The sequence below is a fragment of the Diuraphis noxia genome, unplaced genomic scaffold, assembly GCF_037042655.1.
Source record: "Diuraphis noxia isolate RWA-SAM2 unplaced genomic scaffold, SU_Dnox_SAM2 contig0001, whole genome shotgun sequence".
In the NCBI taxonomy this organism is placed as follows: domain Eukaryota; kingdom Metazoa; phylum Arthropoda; class Insecta; order Hemiptera; family Aphididae; genus Diuraphis; species Diuraphis noxia.
The window spans coordinates 48,508,685-48,527,103 of NW_028301711.1; the positions used below are offsets into that span (position 1 = coordinate 48,508,685).

Below are 18,419 nucleotides of genomic sequence, written 5' to 3' on the forward strand. Positions count from 1 at the left end.
CTCACAGGCTTTGATACACGCAGTGACGAATGAACGCCAAAGGTTCATTTATAAGGGGAGACAAAAAATATAACATAATAAATAGTGATAAAGCACTAATAAATAAAGAAAACATGAGGTTTTAGGGTAATGATGGGGAATATATTTTACATAGTATAATAGTTAATAAATTTATAAATTGGAGGTGGCTCTCGCACACAGAATTACCATGGGGAATATAATAATTTGGTATACAGTTTAGTATATAATTTGGCATACACAGTTTTAGTATATAATTTGGCATACACAGTTTTAGTATATAATTTGGCACGTGACAAACATTAGGAAATATAGATATAGGGACGAAACGAAACCACGGATCGGCCCACGAGGTTCGGCGGAATACTAATATATATATATTGTTCACCGAGTTACCTCGCCAACCATTGGGTTACCGCCCGGCATATCGCTAGGGACGGTAATCGGAATGAGAGGAGCGATAGGACGCATGTCTAACAAATATCGTATATATTATTATAAGGTGACAAGGGTTTTGGGGGGAATGGTGTGATACATATTACGCGTTGAAGTGATGACTTGAGCTGAGTGGCTGGTTGACGATGTTGGTCAGGTATTAGTGACCGACGGCTGTGATGAGCTGGCCTGTTGACCATCGACACGCACGTGGTCGACATGGCCCATCGGCGTCGGGCACTGGAACGACGGCAGCTTCAACCGACATCGGGCCCGTGGTTTTGCTTAGCCCATCATAACAGGCGTTGACAGCGTTGGACAATAATGAAAAAATCAATAGACTGGTCGTGGACACGAGGTTGCGTAACACGAGAGAACGAGAACCGGCGCGTCTTGACAGAGACGTGGTGTTCAGGAGACGTTGGTGAGAAGAAGAAAAAAAAAATGGTGTCGAACGGTGTCCGGTCGCTGGCCGCTGTTGTCGCAAATGATGTCGCAGTGGGAAGAGTCAGGGTAGGCGTATTGCGGGACTTTTACAATATATAGATTAATTGAGATAATTGTACTGCGGCGAGCGCACCGACGGACGCGACAGAGGCGCCGACGGCAGCCGATGGCGGCATGCTGTGGTGACTACGGTGAACACTGCTGCAGGCGGGGAGGTCGGGGATCATTTATTACATAACATAGTGGTAATCGCGGGCGCGCTATTAATACTGGGATGGTCACGGACCGACAGGTGTGCTCATTTTATATTGTAGGTAATAGGTGTACCCATTGGTTTCGTATAATAATAGGGCCTAAAATTCTGTGACGTTACATAACCCCCCCAACAAGTTGTTGAAGTTGTATATAAGTCAGAACTGAAAACCACTTGTTGTAGAGTAAGAGAGCAGAATTTTTTGGGAATGACCATAGACTAGCAATTTGAGGGAATATAACATTTTAATTAGGACATCATAATAATATCAAATACATAATAATAAAATTTAATTTGCAACCATAAGTTAATAATAAAGTTGGGTTAGGGAGTATAGGTGGTAAGGGTACTAGCATCATAATAATAATATAATAAAAACCTACACATCTGTGCGCACACAGTATAGAATAATAAAACCCAGCACAGTATAATACAAATGCAAAATGATCAATGTCATAATACTAAAAAAAAAAATGATATAATATAATAAAAATCCTACACATCAGTGTACGGGGCACGTTATAATAATAAAAAACCTACAACCTTTAATAATGGAAAACCTACAACTTTTACTATCCTGACTAGTCCGGGGAGTGATGATGATACCACAGACCCAAATAAATATCCTAACGGGGAAACCTAACAGGGAAATAGGGACTCTAGATCTGTCTATGCCTTTACTGGGGTCACGACAGAAATAGGTACGACTACACTATGGGAGCTTAGTGTAGAAGGGACAAGACAAAAAAAATAAAAATAAATACTATTGTGTACAGGCAAGGTGGGAAATGACCTTACACTGCATAAGTTACTCTGGACATTATTTTTACACACATGACAAGTCATGGTGGGACCTACCGGGGGATTAGGGGGGCTAACAAGAAAGTTCCTGCATGTTGTAGTGAAAGGGCGGTCAAGAGCGGAGTCTGGTGGCCCCTTTACTCCCAGAGGGAGTCGTCCCTCCAGATCATAGATATACACGACACAGTGAACCGCAGAGTGATCGACCCGGTCGCGCCTACACAAACACCTCCAGGGAAGCCAGCTTTTACACCAACCGCCCCGGACATGGGTAGACGCGAACCGCTGAGACCAGAAGGCTGCCGCACCTGATCGGTCCAAGGTCGTGTCCTCCCTGATTCAGGATGTCACTACAACACCGGTTTTTTTACGAGAAGAGTGTCGCAGACTCTTTGCCGTGCAGAGAGTCCCTCTCTGCCAGACGGGGGTCCTACCGAGCTGGGGTGAAGGGGGGCCAACGAATTTAAAGAAAGTACTAGAGACAGAAAATAGGCGGAGTAAAAGGGGACGAGGGGGGGGACAACGCGGAAAGTTACGAATTAAATGACCCGGGACTACAAGAGCTTTATGTTACCAACATTTTAGATGCCACACATAAACGTGGAGCGAGGCTCATACCCAGTAGTGGTCCCGTGTTAGACAAGACACACCAGGTTTAACCCCCCATTTAACAGGGATGCTCCAGGATCCTATCCATAAAGGCGGGTTACATAAGTTATTATAAAAATACTATACATTCTCATTTAGTCGATAAACCTAGGGTAGTGTTACCACGGTGGGTGGTTTGTACGGCTTTAGGTGAACAATATTATAGGTACCTCGTGGCGTTTCATCATCCGGACCAACTAATTCATAAGCGTTTACAGTCTTAATACTTTTAATTTTATAAGGACCATCATAAAGAAGGAAGAATTTGGAGATCTTTTTATCAATTTGACTGCTTAATCGGCGTGTTTTTACAAGGACGAGATCGTTAATTTTGAAAAGGGGAGCATTAATTGTTTTGTCATGACGTTTCTTACGGGCTTCGGATTTTGTTAACTGTATTTCATGGGCTAGTGTTAATTTATGTTTATAATTTGGAGGAAAATCATTATTAGGAAAGTGTATAAATTGTGAAAGGGGGTTGTGTGGGGTGTCTCTGAGGAAAAGTTCTGAGGGAGTGTGGGCAGTGGACTCGTGATAAACGTTGTTTAAGGTCCACTCAATATATGGAACATATTGGGGCCAGTTAGAGTGCTTGAAATGACAATAGGTCCTAAACATACGGCCAAGCTCTCTCATAACTCTTTCCGCAGGATTAGACTGCGGGTGGTAGACACTAGTATGAGTGATCTGAATTTGGTACTTCTTCAATGTGGTCTGCCAATGTTGGCTGATAAACTGCCTACCGTGGTCAGAGACAATATTTTTAGGAACACCATAGGTAGGGAAGTAATTGGTAGTTAACTTTTTAATACAGATTTTGGCATTGGCCTTTCGGAGGGGATACAATCTGACAAACCGAGTGAAATTATCCATGACAACGAAAATATATGTGAATTGAAACATTCCAGTGGGAAGGGGACCATAAAAATCGACCAGCACTTTATCTAGTGGCCTGGTAGAGAGTATCGGCTGCATGGGGCCGGCAGTGCGAATGGTGTTGGGTTTGCACCTCTGACACAGATCACACTCCTGAACTATGTGGCGAACAGTCCTACTGAGAGAGGGGAAATAACAGATGTCCTTTATAACTTGGGCGGTTTTACGGGGGCCGACGTGAGCATAATACTCGTGAAATAATAAAACAATTTGTTTGACCAGGTGGTCAGGTATGTAAAGGGACCAATTTTTTGCCTTCTTGTATTTGCGTGTGAATAAAACTTGATTTTTTAAAGTATAATATTGTAGCCAGTGAGTTGAAGAATTCAGTTTAATGGTAGAAATAATTTTTTGTATTCGGGGATCTTTAATTTGCTCATGAGAAATGTTGTTGAAAAAAGGAATGATATCTGGAGGTATTGGGGGAGGGAGAGTGTAATGTAATATGATAGGGGTATCTTTCGGGGGTTGGTCGTCTCTACCGAGAGGGTGTCTAGATAGGGTATCGACAGGATTCTCCTTGCCAGGACAGTGATGTATTCTGAGATCGAATTCCTGTAGAGCAAGGGTCCACCGGGTGAGACGAGAGTTTTTTAATTTACATGAGAAAAGGAAAGTAAGGGCTTTATGGTCGGTATACAAATTGATTTGATGGCCTAGAATGTAAATTTTAAATTTCTGACAGGCAAATAATATTCCTAACAGCTCCAGTTCGGTTACGGTATAGTTGCGTTCGGCACTAAGTAAGGACCTACTTGCGAATGAGAGGGTATTACGTTGACCACTGGGGTCTAGCTGGAAAAGTTCCGCACCGAGACCTATATAAGAGGCATCAGTTTGGATACAGAATGGTTCATTAAAGTTGGGATGGGTAAGGGAAATTTGTGTAGCGAAAGCGGTTTTAATTTTTTTGAAATCTATTTTATTTTGTTCAGTGAACGTCCAGGGGGTATCCTTGCGAATTAAATGAGAGAGAGGGTGTAAGAGGGAGGAATGATTTTGGGAGAACTTGCGATAGAAATTGCAGAAACCGAAAAAAGACTGAAGGTCCTTCTTGTTACGGGGATCGGGAAAATTTTGTAATGCTTTAATTTTATCAGGATCCATAACCGTACCGTTAGAAGATATAAAGTGTCCTAAAAATTTGATTTGTTGTTTATTAAAATAACATTTTTTAAATTTTAGAGTTAGGCCTGCCTGGGCTATTTTATGGAAGAGCCATTCTAACGTCTCAATATGGTTTTCAAAAGAAGAGGAGGAAACCAAAATATCATCTACATAAGTGTGTATGTCGTTGGGGTAGGGACAAGGTATAGCATCGTTATTTAATGCAGCTTCGAGCCCTTTACCAAAAGCAGCATTTGATATATTAAGACCAAAAGGTACTACGCAAAATTGATACGAACGACCATCGTAAAGGAAACTAGTGTATTGTCGAACGGAAAGATCAAGAGGGATTTGCCAATATCCCGATGAAAAATCGAGTGAGGAGAAGAAAGATTTATTATTAAATTTTGCAAGAATTTCATCAATGGGTGGGGAAGCCTCTCGTGTGGGTAAAATAATGGTGTTCAACTTTCGGGCATCTAAGCACAAGCGAATAGAGCCGTCGGCTTTAGCAACGGTTACTAGTGGGTTACTATAGGCAGAGTCGGACTTCTCAATAACTCCCCATTGAAGCATTCTGTTTATTTCCCTTTCTACCGCGGGACGACGGGAGAACGGGACGGGATATGGTTTAATTTTGTAAGGTTCATGTTGTCTTATGTTAAATTTGTAAGAGAAAAATTTGTGAAGGCCAGGTTTATCTTGGAAAATTTGTTGATTTTGTTGAAGAAGGGAAAACATTAAACTTTGTTGAGAATCATTAAGTGTTATATCATTAAGGGCAATATTTTTTTCATTTTCAAACGGGAGGGGTTGCTGTATTAAACTGGAAAGGGGTTCATACATATTGAGGCGTTGATCATTTAAATTTAGACTATTGAGTGAGTTTACAAGGCTACTGGGGTCATGGTCCGCAATTAGTTTAAAGGGTATTTCATCATTAGTAGTAGAGAGGGAAATTATTTTTTGCTTATAGTCTATGGTCACCTCATTCTCCAACAGCCAGTCTGTCCCAAGAATGAGAGGGGTAGAGAGCAAGGGAACGACTAAAAAGATACCATGGGTTTCATATTGATTGATTGTAAATGTTAAATAAATTTGAGACTTAATTTTGACGGTTTTATTGCTAAGAGCTGTAGTGAGTAGTATGCCTGAAAGAGGAAAAATAGGAATTTTATCTTGAGAGGGGTCAGTGGTTAAACTTTGGAAAAAATGTTCTGAGATAGCTGATACTGAAGCACCTGAGTCGAGCAGAGCGGTTTGTTTATTATTAAAAATTTTGACAGTAATTTCCGGACGATAATTGGGGGGAGGAGTCGATTCATGGTCTTGATTTAATGGATGGGTAAGTGTTGAGATTTGAGGACTTCGCTGGGGAGACACAGTACACATCCTCACGGGACTGGTCGGAACTAGTTTCCCGGGGGAGATGCACTACGTTCAGGGACGGACGCGGACGGTGCTTGACTATTTTGGTTATACTGAGGGCGAGGATAATTATTACTACGAGGGGGATATCGGTTTTGATTATTGTGAAGATTTGAATTTTGGTTTTGATTTTGAGAGGGGAGGTGTCTATTTTGATGGTTGTGGCCTGAAGAATAGTTATATGAATGTTGATTTTGAGAGGGAGGGTTTGACTGATTATTGGTTTGAGTTGAAGAGGAGTGAGATTGTTGAAGATGAGAGAGTTGCTGTATTAGTTCATTGGTGGTAGTGATTCTGAGACCGCGGAGAGCTACGGATATATTGAAAGAGAAATGAGAAATAAGTTGGTCGACCATCTCTGGTTGGTCTATTGGGGGTCTTAGGAAGCGGGCACGGTTGACCCAGTCCATGGCATGTTTTTGAAGGGACGAATTGTCTCGGTGAAAATAGGGTCTGTATAGTTCATTGCGAATTGCCCGTTGCTGATTATTAGACCAAAAATGGCCCCTGAATAGTGATAAGAAATCCTCATATATTGAGGGAGAGGGTAATAAGGTGTTATACCATAAGCGAGCATCACCAATAAAACGTTCTTTAATATAATTAATCTTTACCTGGTCAGGTAGGGGAGTGTGGGTTAAAAAATATTGTTCAGCCTGTTCAAGGAACTCCTCTGGGTGTACCGGTGTTAATTTACCATCATATTGGGTGAGCTTTGTATAATCGAGTACTATGCCAGAAGTATTGGATAAGGTTACGTTTTCTTGAACAGAGGTGATGCGACTGGGGAGTGAGATACTATATTTGGGGACAGAGAAACTAGAAATATTGAGTGGGGCAGGAGCTTGAGTTTGACACGGATGAGCAAAGGTAGTAGAAGTTAAACAATGATTAAATGAATTATGATGCACGGGCTGTGAATTGGTAGAAACTATGGGGGGTAGTGAATTGGTACTGGAGTATTGAAATTTATTTTCTAGAGCGGCTAGTCGGGCACTTTGCCCCTCTGTGAGGCTTACGCGGTCGCTTAGTGCTTTGATGGTATCATTGAATGATCGTTGGGTAGTGGTAATGCTTTTATGGGACTCCTGGGTCCGTTGTCGTTCTATGGAGAGATCGTTTTGTATAGTGATGAGGTCTTTATTGAAAGAAGATTGAAATTGACCGAATTTGTCGCGAACGTCCAATTCATTCTCATCTATGCGGGAGCAGAATTCGTCCATACGGGTATCTAGTTCACTGAACTTACGGGAAATTGTTTCCATCTGGGCGTTAAAGGCATCGTTCATGTTACCGACAAGTTGAGCTAGGGACTCTAGAGAGAGGGGAGAGTCTATTGGGGGGGATTGCTGTTCATCCTCAAGTCCAGCCATTGTCAAATCAAAATCAGTTGCCGGTAGTATGGGAGAGGGGTATTGAAGAGAAGGGTCGTACCTCAGGGGTGGTCGTGTGATGCGTTTACCTGCACTATGCATTAACCAGCATGTACATAAAAAGAATAAACACGAGAGATTTTTTTTTTTTTTTCAGTAAGGGAAAAGAACTAGTTACCAACCTCGGTTAGCATAGTAGGCAGGGTAAATACAATGTTTATATTGAAATGGAAATATATGTCTTAAGACAAAAATAAAAATTAATAGTATATTATAAACAAAACAACAAAAATTGATCTCCAAGGGAGTCAACAGGGAAAGAAAAGAGGAAAAATAGATAATCGAACAAGAATGATTATGGCAATTCGTTTAGCTCTGAGGACAGAGATGATTGAATACAGAAAAAAAAATATATATATTAAGTACAAATTATTTTAAAGAAGAAAAAGATTAACCATGAAATGGATATTAGATAAGGACAAAGCAAAATAGTTATAATAAAATGTCTGAACAATGGACAAAACAGGCTGGTCCAAGTACTATGGGAGTAACATCCAGTAAGCAATTCAGGCACCAATGAGAAAAGAAACAAAAAAAATTTAATAATAATAATATTCGGTTTAATAATACCGTCAGATATGTATTTCACCACATATGAGTGGGATAACTTAAGTTACTAATATTATAAGAGGTGTAGTAACACAGTACTGAATATTAATTTAATTTAAGTTAATAAATAATGATAGTATATAATATAATATAGTATAATAGGTGTGACCCAAAGTCACAAAGAATATTTTAATTTACTTTGGAATATAATAATAGTGGGACCCTAGTCAGGGCAAAGCTACCGAGCTAACCAACTTCCTATACAGCAACTCAGTCATCATTGAGGATATAATAATTTTAAAATAACAAGAGGAATTATTTAAATAATGGTTGGGAGAACATACTTATGTTATATAAAAGGGAGTATATTGTTTATTAACCTGGTATACAAACTAATCATATGAATATTTTAATTGAATTTAGGGAGAACATTGTAATAATATAAACTTGGGCGTTAAGGGGACATAATATTAAATATTTACTAATGGTAAGTTATGGAAAAACAAAATTTTATTAACTGTTGTTTAGTGAACATTGTTCTGATATTTTTGTTGAGAAAGAAAATAATAATTTAATTTTTTTTTTTTTTAAATAATTTCCTAATATGATAATAATTTGTGTTAACCACCAAGGTATACATGTGTTCTGAAGGAACATAATATAATAATAATAAAGTTAACTTTTGTCATGAGACAAAAAGAATATAATAATCCGCAGACTTAAAACATAATAATATAATAATATAATTGACCATGTGGTCTTGGGGAAAAAGTGTAAGTTATCGCAGCACTATAATAAAAAAAATTCCTAACTATGTTATACAGGGGAGGAATACGGGTCTAGGGAACATATTAAGGGGGGTCATACAAGGGGAAAAATATTATAATCATACCAAAAAGGGGAAAAAAAAAACGGGTCACCAGCAGTGTTCGGTCGTCCAGTCGCCGCAGCTGTCAGCACATACCGACACCGTCAAAGCGCCGCTGCCGCCTCCAATCCGGCACACACACACCAGCAGGAACAATTTCTGAAATGATTAACTGGATAACAAACATTGTCATGGGGGAAACATAAAAATAATGGTAAGTTAATATTTACCTTGGTAGTATAACATTTTTCACATAATATAATAGGATAACAGTATTTTTTTTTTGTACCAAAAGTAAATAATTAATAATATGACCATCATTAAGTTCACAATATAATAAAATATCTCTCTAGGAGAATAACATCGTCATATTTTGAATAAAATATTTAAAAAAACTTGAGAGGTTTGGGGAGTAATAATATTAAGGATTTTAGGAGATTGAATTAAAATGTGTCTGCGTTACAGGAGAACAATAGTTTTGAAGATGAAAGTGGATGATAAATGTTGCCATGCCATGAGGAAATTTTTTTTTTTTTTATACATGTTTTACCTATACTGATATTGCCATTTTTGCCATAGAAATTTATATTTTGATAATTTTGAGTTTGTAATATTGTTAAGGGACAGAGAGAAGAAAAAAAAGTATTTATTAGTTATAAGGGGGATTTTAGGACTGAGTCCTGTCACGGTCGCCATATGTGAGATTACGGGCTTTTAAGGTCCCAATAAACCACCCATGAGTAAAGGGGAACACTTTACTCATGACCTGTGAGCCGCACCGCGTGATGACCCAAGGGCCAAGTCGGTGGAACTCACAGGCTTTGATACACGCAGTGACGAATGAACGCCAAAGGTTCATTTATAAGGGGAGACAAAAAATATAACATAATAAATAGTGATAAAGCACTAATAAATAAAGAAAACATGAGGTTTTAGGGTAATGATGGGGAATATATTTTACATAGTATAATAGTTAATAAATTTATAAATTGGAGGTGGCTCTCGCACACAGAATTACCATGGGGAATATAATAATTTGGTATACAGTTTAGTATATAATTTGGCATACACAGTTTTAGTATATAATTTGGCATACACAGTTTTAGTATATAATTTGGCACGTGACAAACATTAGGAAATATAGATATAGGGACGAAACGAAACCACGGATCGGCCCACGAGGTTCGGCGGAATACTAATATATATATATTGTTCACCGAGTTACCTCGCCAACCATTGGGTTACCGCCCGGCATATCGCTAGGGACGGTAATCGGAATGAGAGGAGCGATAGGACGCATGTCTAACAAATATCGTATATATTATTATAAGGTGACAAGGGTTTTGGGGGGAATGGTGTGATACATATTACGCGTTGAAGTGATGACTTGAGCTGAGTGGCTGGTTGACGATGTTGGTCAGGTATTAGTGACCGACGGCTGTGATGAGCTGGCCTGTTGACCATCGACACGCACGTGGTCGACATGGCCCATCGGCGTCGGGCACTGGAACGACGGCAGCTTCAACCGACATCGGGCCCGTGGTTTTGCTTAGCCCATCATAACAGGCGTTGACAGCGTTGGACAATAATGAAAAAATCAATAGACTGGTCGTGGACACGAGGTTGCGTAACACGAGAGAACGAGAACCGGCGCGTCTTGACAGAGACGTGGTGTTCAGGAGACGTTGGTGAGAAGAAGAAAAAAAAAATGGTGTCGAACGGTGTCCGGTCGCTGGCCGCTGTTGTCGCAAATGATGTCGCAGTGGGAAGAGTCAGGGTAGGCGTATTGCGGGACTTTTACAATATATAGATTAATTGAGATAATTGTACTGCGGCGAGCGCACCGACGGACGCGACAGAGGCGCCGACGGCAGCCGATGGCGGCATGCTGTGGTGACTACGGTGAACACTGCTGCAGGCGGGGAGGTCGGGGATCATTTATTACATAACATAGTGGTAATCGCGGGCGCGCTATTAATACTGGGATGGTCACGGACCGACAGGTGTGCTCATTTTATATTGTAGGTAATAGGTGTACCCATTGGTTTCGTATAATAATAGGGCCTAAAATTCTGTGACGTTACAAGTTATATGTACTTATAATTACTTTTGGTATGATTATACGTAAATATTTTAAAGACAAATTACGTCGTTATGATTTATAGATCATAATAAATAATTCGTTTAAACGATACCACAACAAACGATAGATCGCCGTTAATACTTTTTAGTGAAGAATAATATATTTTAATACAAGTACTAGCCGGCGAACTCTTAAGTAATATAAATTTATATTATGTTTAATACTTTTTCTCTATTCCTAAGTATTATAAAAATTATGAACAAGCTTAACTATGGTAACTTTACTGATGATGTTTAAAAGTATATGAAAATTGTTCTCATTCAAATACCCATCAATATAAAAAAAAAAAAAAACAAATACAATACAAATGGAATTATTGATGAACTTTTTATTGTATATTTTAAAATATATGTAGGTAAGTATACATAAATGTGTTTTAATTATAAATTAAATTACATGTATGTTTTCATAATGTAATGATGTAAAGGTACCTATACACATATTTATGGACGATAGGTGGTAGTAGTTGGATTAGTGTAAAAGATTTTTGCCTTTCTTCCTAATAAATATAGGTACATCGATCCGTCAGGCCAATATCGAGATCCCTCGTGGACGAATGGCAGCTCATCCCGATCTAAAAGCTCTGAGAGCCCTTTGCACAGGGTTTTGTTGAATGTACCTGCTGCTACCACTGGCTTGCTAATCACTATTCGGATTATTCTGAGCATCTTGTCGTCCACGTCCCTCACATCGTACAACTGTGGACAGAAAGGAAAAATACAGATAGAGAGAAATAAATTAAATCAACTATAAATTATGTGTATGTAAATATAGGTACACTGAATCCCCCCTCCCCAATCTACAACCACAAATGTCGAGGTCACTGTTTTTTAGACCTTCAGATTTTACAATAAGATTAAAGTTAATACACGACACAGGAGTGATATTAGTGTAAATACGGCAGCACGAAGGACAACAATTAGAAACACTGCTGATGAATATTGTAATTATAATGGGGCTTTCCTCGGAATAGTTGGTGATGGTGAATGTTTATTAGATACTATGGTTACTATGGTTAACACAATGTATTATATTTACTCGGTGTAAAAAAAATTGGCGTAATTCCATTAAATTTCAGCAGGTGTAAAATTGTTATCAATAATTATAAATTAGGTAAGTCATATTACTCATATTTAAAGCTAATTGCATTGCTCGCATGTACTAAATAGGTATCTTTTTATATTTGATAACAATATAACATAAACAAAGATAAAAATCTGTAGGTACCTATATTTTAAATACTATATGAGCTGTATCTGTACTATGATACATTATGCATATAAAAATATAATATTTATATAATAAATATTTTATAAATTAATATTTATAAAATTAATTAAAGTGATAACAACATTCTTAAATAAGTTTAAAAAAAATTCAACAAATCAATGAAATATAGATGATATTGTATTTAAAGAGGTATAAAGTTCAGTATATGCTGGCACAAAAGTATATCTTTTAATCTTCAACATAATACCAGGGGGTCCAAGTGCACTGTCGTGCACCTCCGTAATTATGCCACTGATAATAAATATATATGAAATATAAATCGTCAAACCGTTTAAAAACATTTGGGATTGTATACATATACAATACGAGGGCTTTAAATCTCAAATGGTTTGACTAGGTATGGAAAATAAGAAGTTCAATTATTTAAAGAGAGGTATGTGGTGGTTTAGTTATCGTATAATATAATAATTACAAGTAAGAACTTTTATTAGTTTTGAATTATTAAAATAAAATTTTCCCTGAAAATAGAATTAGTATACAATGATCAATTACACAAATAATAAGTATTATTCTACCAACCACCCACTTAAAAATTTTAAATCCATAATAGTTAATATTTCATGCGTGTACATAAGAATGTTCTTCAACCACATACTCACTACAACCCCCCCCCCCCCCCCCCACACACACACACACACTAATTACCATTCAAATAATCAGATTGATTGCATGAATTCGTCTACATTATAAAGAATATATAGAATAATATAATAAAATATAAAATAACGTGTAATATACTCACGGCACATCTGTGGGATCGTGGTTTGGATGGTTGACTCTGCATATTTTCTGCATTAGTATGTTCCAGTAGTGATATGTACTTAAAACCCAATTTAACTTCGTCCATGTTGGGTTGTTTAATGTTTGCCAAGCACTCAAAAGTAAAGTGGTCCATATCTGATAGACACAATTAGATGAAATATTCATGAGTATGATTAAAGATATTGCTTGGCAAAAAATACTAGGTATAGCATTAATTATAGTACATTAATATTCAATATAATATTAAAATACATTTATATTATACTCCCCAATAAAGTAGGTACTTAATATCCTTTTAAAATAAAGAAATATGTGTGCAAAGCGCAAGTCAATCTGATAATGTTATTATATAAACATACAATATGCTGTAGAATAACGAAAATTAATACTATTGTAATTAATTTTATTTGAGTTTTATGCAGAGTTTGGTGACCGCAAATTTTAAAAAGCACGAGTCCAATACCCACCCACGCAACCCACCTTACCACCCCCCCGACCACAATTATTATGTTACAGTTGTAGTAGTTCGTTATACGTACTAGTCATGTTTCTGCAATGGCCATGTATATTTGTTGGTTCGGGACGCTCCAACCACAAATGTAACAACGGAACAGCGCTTTGTTGAGTTTTGTTTGCCATATAGGCACATCCGTACATCGGCGACTTCGTTTGTATAGTCTCTACCTCGAATTTCGCCTTTTTTCCAAATGGAGGACATACACGACCATTGAGACTATCCATTACTAAAAAAACACAAGAAGACAATTAGTACCTTATTACACTATTAGGTAAATTATACTGTTTGGTGTTTGTAATATTAAAAATAATAAATATTCTATTCTAAATGTTATTATGAGGACCACCAAAATTCTGTGCATTCCTTCGTGTGACGGTCTGCCACCGATACCGATTCTACTATTATCAGTCCCATGTGAGGATGCTTAGAAGTGGAATCCGATAATTACCTCACAATATTAACCTTTTTTTCCAAAAGGTAACGGTAATTGGGTCACTTAATTTTTATATTTATAACAGGTAGACTCGGTGATTTTATCACTTTTTCAACGATTTATTTATATTGTATGACTAATCTATAGAATGATTAAAAACTTGAAAATAAAAAATAAAACTTAAATTCGAAGTATATAACACATATCAAATATTTAGAGACGTAAAACAATAAATATACATTTTAAACATAATACAGATTTCTCAAACATCTGAATGATACATTGTAATTATTCATAAGTAACATGTGTGTTTTAAAAATAATACATAATGCTATTTACTCACTATTTTGGCGGTTTTCAATATCTTCTGTCGACCACATCCGTTCTACGTAACCATTATTTGGCAATGCCACAATCGATGAGATGATGGCAAGCGTGACGATTGTAAATGCCGTATATTTCATCGTGTAATGTAGATTTAATGAGATATAAATACTATGTTAAAAATTACGGAAAAAAATAAAGCCTATCTTGACCAAGTCTGCAAGTGGCGAGAACAATTTTAAATTAAATAGCACTGTTAGCATACGAATGACGATCTGAATTCTGCGTCCCTTTTTATGTTTCACGACGGTGGTGGCAACAGTAATGGTGTTGGTTCCTACCACCAGTTGAGCATCGAAATGTTATTGTATTATACATATATATATGAACACTTGACGCTACCTATACGCTGGTCAAGGTACCTACCTACCTACCTACCCCCACTGTAGTGCAAGAAACATATAACACAATAAGTACAATGGGCAAATGTACGTACCTACAAACGACATAGCAGGTAAAAAATATATACATTCATATATATATATATATTTTTGTATATTATTTCCTACTCAATAGAAAAAGGTACATTTGGAAGTTTCTAAACTGTAAAAAAAAGTGTGTACCTATATAAGGTCCTACACCGCAGAAAAATATATTTTTAAACATCATTATAATTTTAAATTACTTATATTACGAAATAAAGGTTGATTTGTTTTTTCGTTGAATATTTATTATTTTGAAAAGTATTAACTTTTTTCCTAATTTTTTTAAAACTACTTTTAGTCATATGTTTCCTACAGTTGTATACATTTTAAATATTTTTTACCCTTATATTTATTAAGTAAACCACTATCAACTTTTGATTTCCAAATGACAACCCATACTAAAAATTATATAAACTAATTAAGCTATTTTTTTAATGATTTATTACGTTTAAATTTTCATTTTTCATTTATCCGCTGACGATATATAGCTCCTCAAAGCTGGGTGGTTTTGGAATGTTGTGATTGAGTGTAAATGTATAATACCTTGTCATTTAGTAGATGCCCCACTATTATGATTTTTATGTCCCAGGGCAATAGATATTACACTTTTAAAATCAATTCAAGTAGTACAGTAAGCTTAAGTTGTGCCTTTAAAAATATATTGTATCATATCCATTTGACTGGGGGTCGCGCAGTACGTCTCCACTGAAGGTAATCTCGTCATAATAATAATTATCAAATATAAACACCAGAAGTTAAAAGTAATAAACTCAATATCATTTGAGCCTAATACCGAGGTATTATAGTGGTAATCATAGTACTTACTTGCTTAAATATTTTATTATAATTTTTGACGTACGATAGTAAATATAAATAGATTATTCATTTTATTTACTGATTTACTGATTTATATATATTTTTTTTTTTTTGACTTCCAATTGTCCCCACGTCCAAACGGCTACGTTCAAATGGCTAAATCCATTTGTCCTAGATTTGATAAACTGTTGTATTTAACAACGGTGTGACACGTACCAACATCAAATCTTAGAAAATGATGGAAACCAATACTATCTTTATTTTATAAGTGTCGTTTTATGTGGACGAATAATTATTGTTATATTAATATAATTTATATAATGTATAATTCTATATTTTTCATTTTACAATACATCACGTTGTATTTTTGCCAGCAGCTTTTGTGATTATTATAATCGCAAAGACCAGCGCTTCTCAAAAGAACACTATTTTTATAAAAATATGATATTTAGCAACTTACACTTAAGCTTGTTCAGTACATAACAGGAATATTATAACATTGTATATACTACAAAATATGTACAATTATATGAATAAAAATATTATTATACATGCCTCCCGGATATGCGGAAATCTGGGTTTTTAAATACTCGTTCGTTCAAAAGTCACAAATCACAATTATTATTTGGTATATATATATATATATATATATATATATATATATATATATATATATATATACATTATATAATAATTATTATATACTCTGTTACTCGCTCAATCGCTCATAATGTTTTTCATATACATCTTTAAAGCCAAATTTGACAGGTGTGTACAATAAAGTGAGGTACTCACAGACCTAATTTCCAATTTTTAATCCTTTTTAGGTATCTACAACATACATTATTCTGGAAATTTACCGCAACGAGATCATTATTGATCATAATAATTTAAACATAAAATTATTATTCTCTATAGCCATATTCAAGTCATTACCCATGTAAAAATAAGTGAATATTTTAATAATACAATATATAATCGGCTACGCAGCATGTAGGTGTAGAAAATGGATGCCACAGAGGATTTAAGAATGTTTTTATATTATGTTGGCGATTTATTTGGGATGATATGGGATGACATACGACCGCACATGGAGATTTCACTGTCATCAGAATGAATAGGGTCCAGCTCCGGCAGCTCCATTATTGATTCATTACATTTGTATAGGGCATCACAAATAAGACACCTGTGCGAATTTAGTCTGAGAATTCGATTCAAGTGTATCGGCTATAATATAATATAAAGCAGTATTATAGTAAAGATAACTAATAAATTCTTGAAATATGTTTTCGGTGATGTGCCGGATGGACTTCTGCAAATCAGTGGAGAAATCGTGTATACACTGGGGTCCAATTTTATTTGAAAGATGAAAGAGCATTTTATTATATAGATTTTTCAAAAAATATTTATCTTATTCACAAATAATTTTTAATTTATTCTCAGAACACAGTACTTATAAGTTTTGTCATCATAATCATAGTCCTCGTCTAATCAAAATTGAAGAAAAACGTTTTAATGTCATACTTCATTTGAAAGCAGAATTGAACCCTTTTTAATAAATGTTCAGAGTAATTATAAAAATAATAAATCAAGAATCACTTATTAATTATTAATTACTATAGTATACACAACAGATTAGGCAAAATTAAAGTATTATCAAATATTGATATACATATAGATAATAGAAATCGCAGTATTTAAATATATAACAATTTACATAATATATTATACTACAGTTTCTCATTTCATGAACTATCGTCATTGAAATAATATATTTAAAAAAAAATCGAGGATTATTATAACAACCTACATACGATTACCGACATTAAAAATCGAAATTATTATTCATAAAAAAGCGGGTAAGTAAGTGGATGTCGCTCTACCGTACAGTAGGTTATAAGTGGGTTACTGCAATGGATTGTATTAAACTCGAATTCAATGATATAGGTAATATCATTGTATACGAAAAACGATTCTGAGCGTAGACGGTTTGTCAGTCTAGGAAATGCAGGTACTTATAAAATAAATTCCAAATTAATCAAATCAGATTCATTATTTATCGACTCACTCAGTCATTAACAGCATCACCTATGTTAAGGTAATGAAATAAATATAAAAATATAGCATTATCAATTTAGTAGGAATTTACAGTAATAACAATCTAATCGCAATTATATTTTTTTATGGGCAATCAGCTTAGGTACCTATGTTGATTAATGAATTCAATAAATATATTGAGATCTGAGTAAAAACAATATTAATGAAATTTAAAAATCAACAGGATGAGTATCAGATGACTTAAAGTTTAAAATTATTAGTATTAGCCAATAAGTAGGTACACTCGATTGCCCCATTCCACTGAGGCATAAAAAACAATGTATCAAAAGTACATAATATTATAAATACGGGACTGATATTATATTTGCCCGACACTCGAATAACAAGACACTTTATATGTGGTATAGGTTGTAAGTACAAATTTAGTACAAATTCTACTTCTTTCTTTAAATTTTTAAAAATACTATAATTTTGATTTCATTCCGTTTGTTTCTATTTTAATAATTTTTCTAATATAAATCGGTAGATGACACAAATCCGTGAAACTATATCATCAAAATATAGTGGTTAAATATTAGATTGTAAATTTTATAAAGAACCTATTTATTTAATTAAATATGTAAATATAAAAATAATCTAGTAGGTACAGTAAAGATATCAGATATCTA

The 18,419-nt window shown here is 35.5% G+C and overlaps 1 protein-coding gene across 1 annotated transcript; it reads right to left on the reverse strand.

The window, feature by feature from the left end:
- Positions 1–11,509: 11,509 nt before the first annotated feature.
- LOC149060826 (uncharacterized) lies at positions 11,510–14,967 on the reverse strand. Its single transcript, XM_089230752.1, has 4 exons — positions 14,412–14,967; positions 13,658–13,861; positions 13,099–13,253; positions 11,510–11,764 (listed from the first exon to the last, which is right to left on the reverse strand). The coding sequence occupies exons 1-4, from the start codon at positions 14,530–14,532 to the stop codon at positions 11,510–11,512; spliced, it is 735 nt and encodes a 244-aa protein (XP_089086878.1). The 5' UTR covers positions 14,533–14,967.
- Between the last annotated feature and the right edge of the window lie 3,452 nt (positions 14,968–18,419).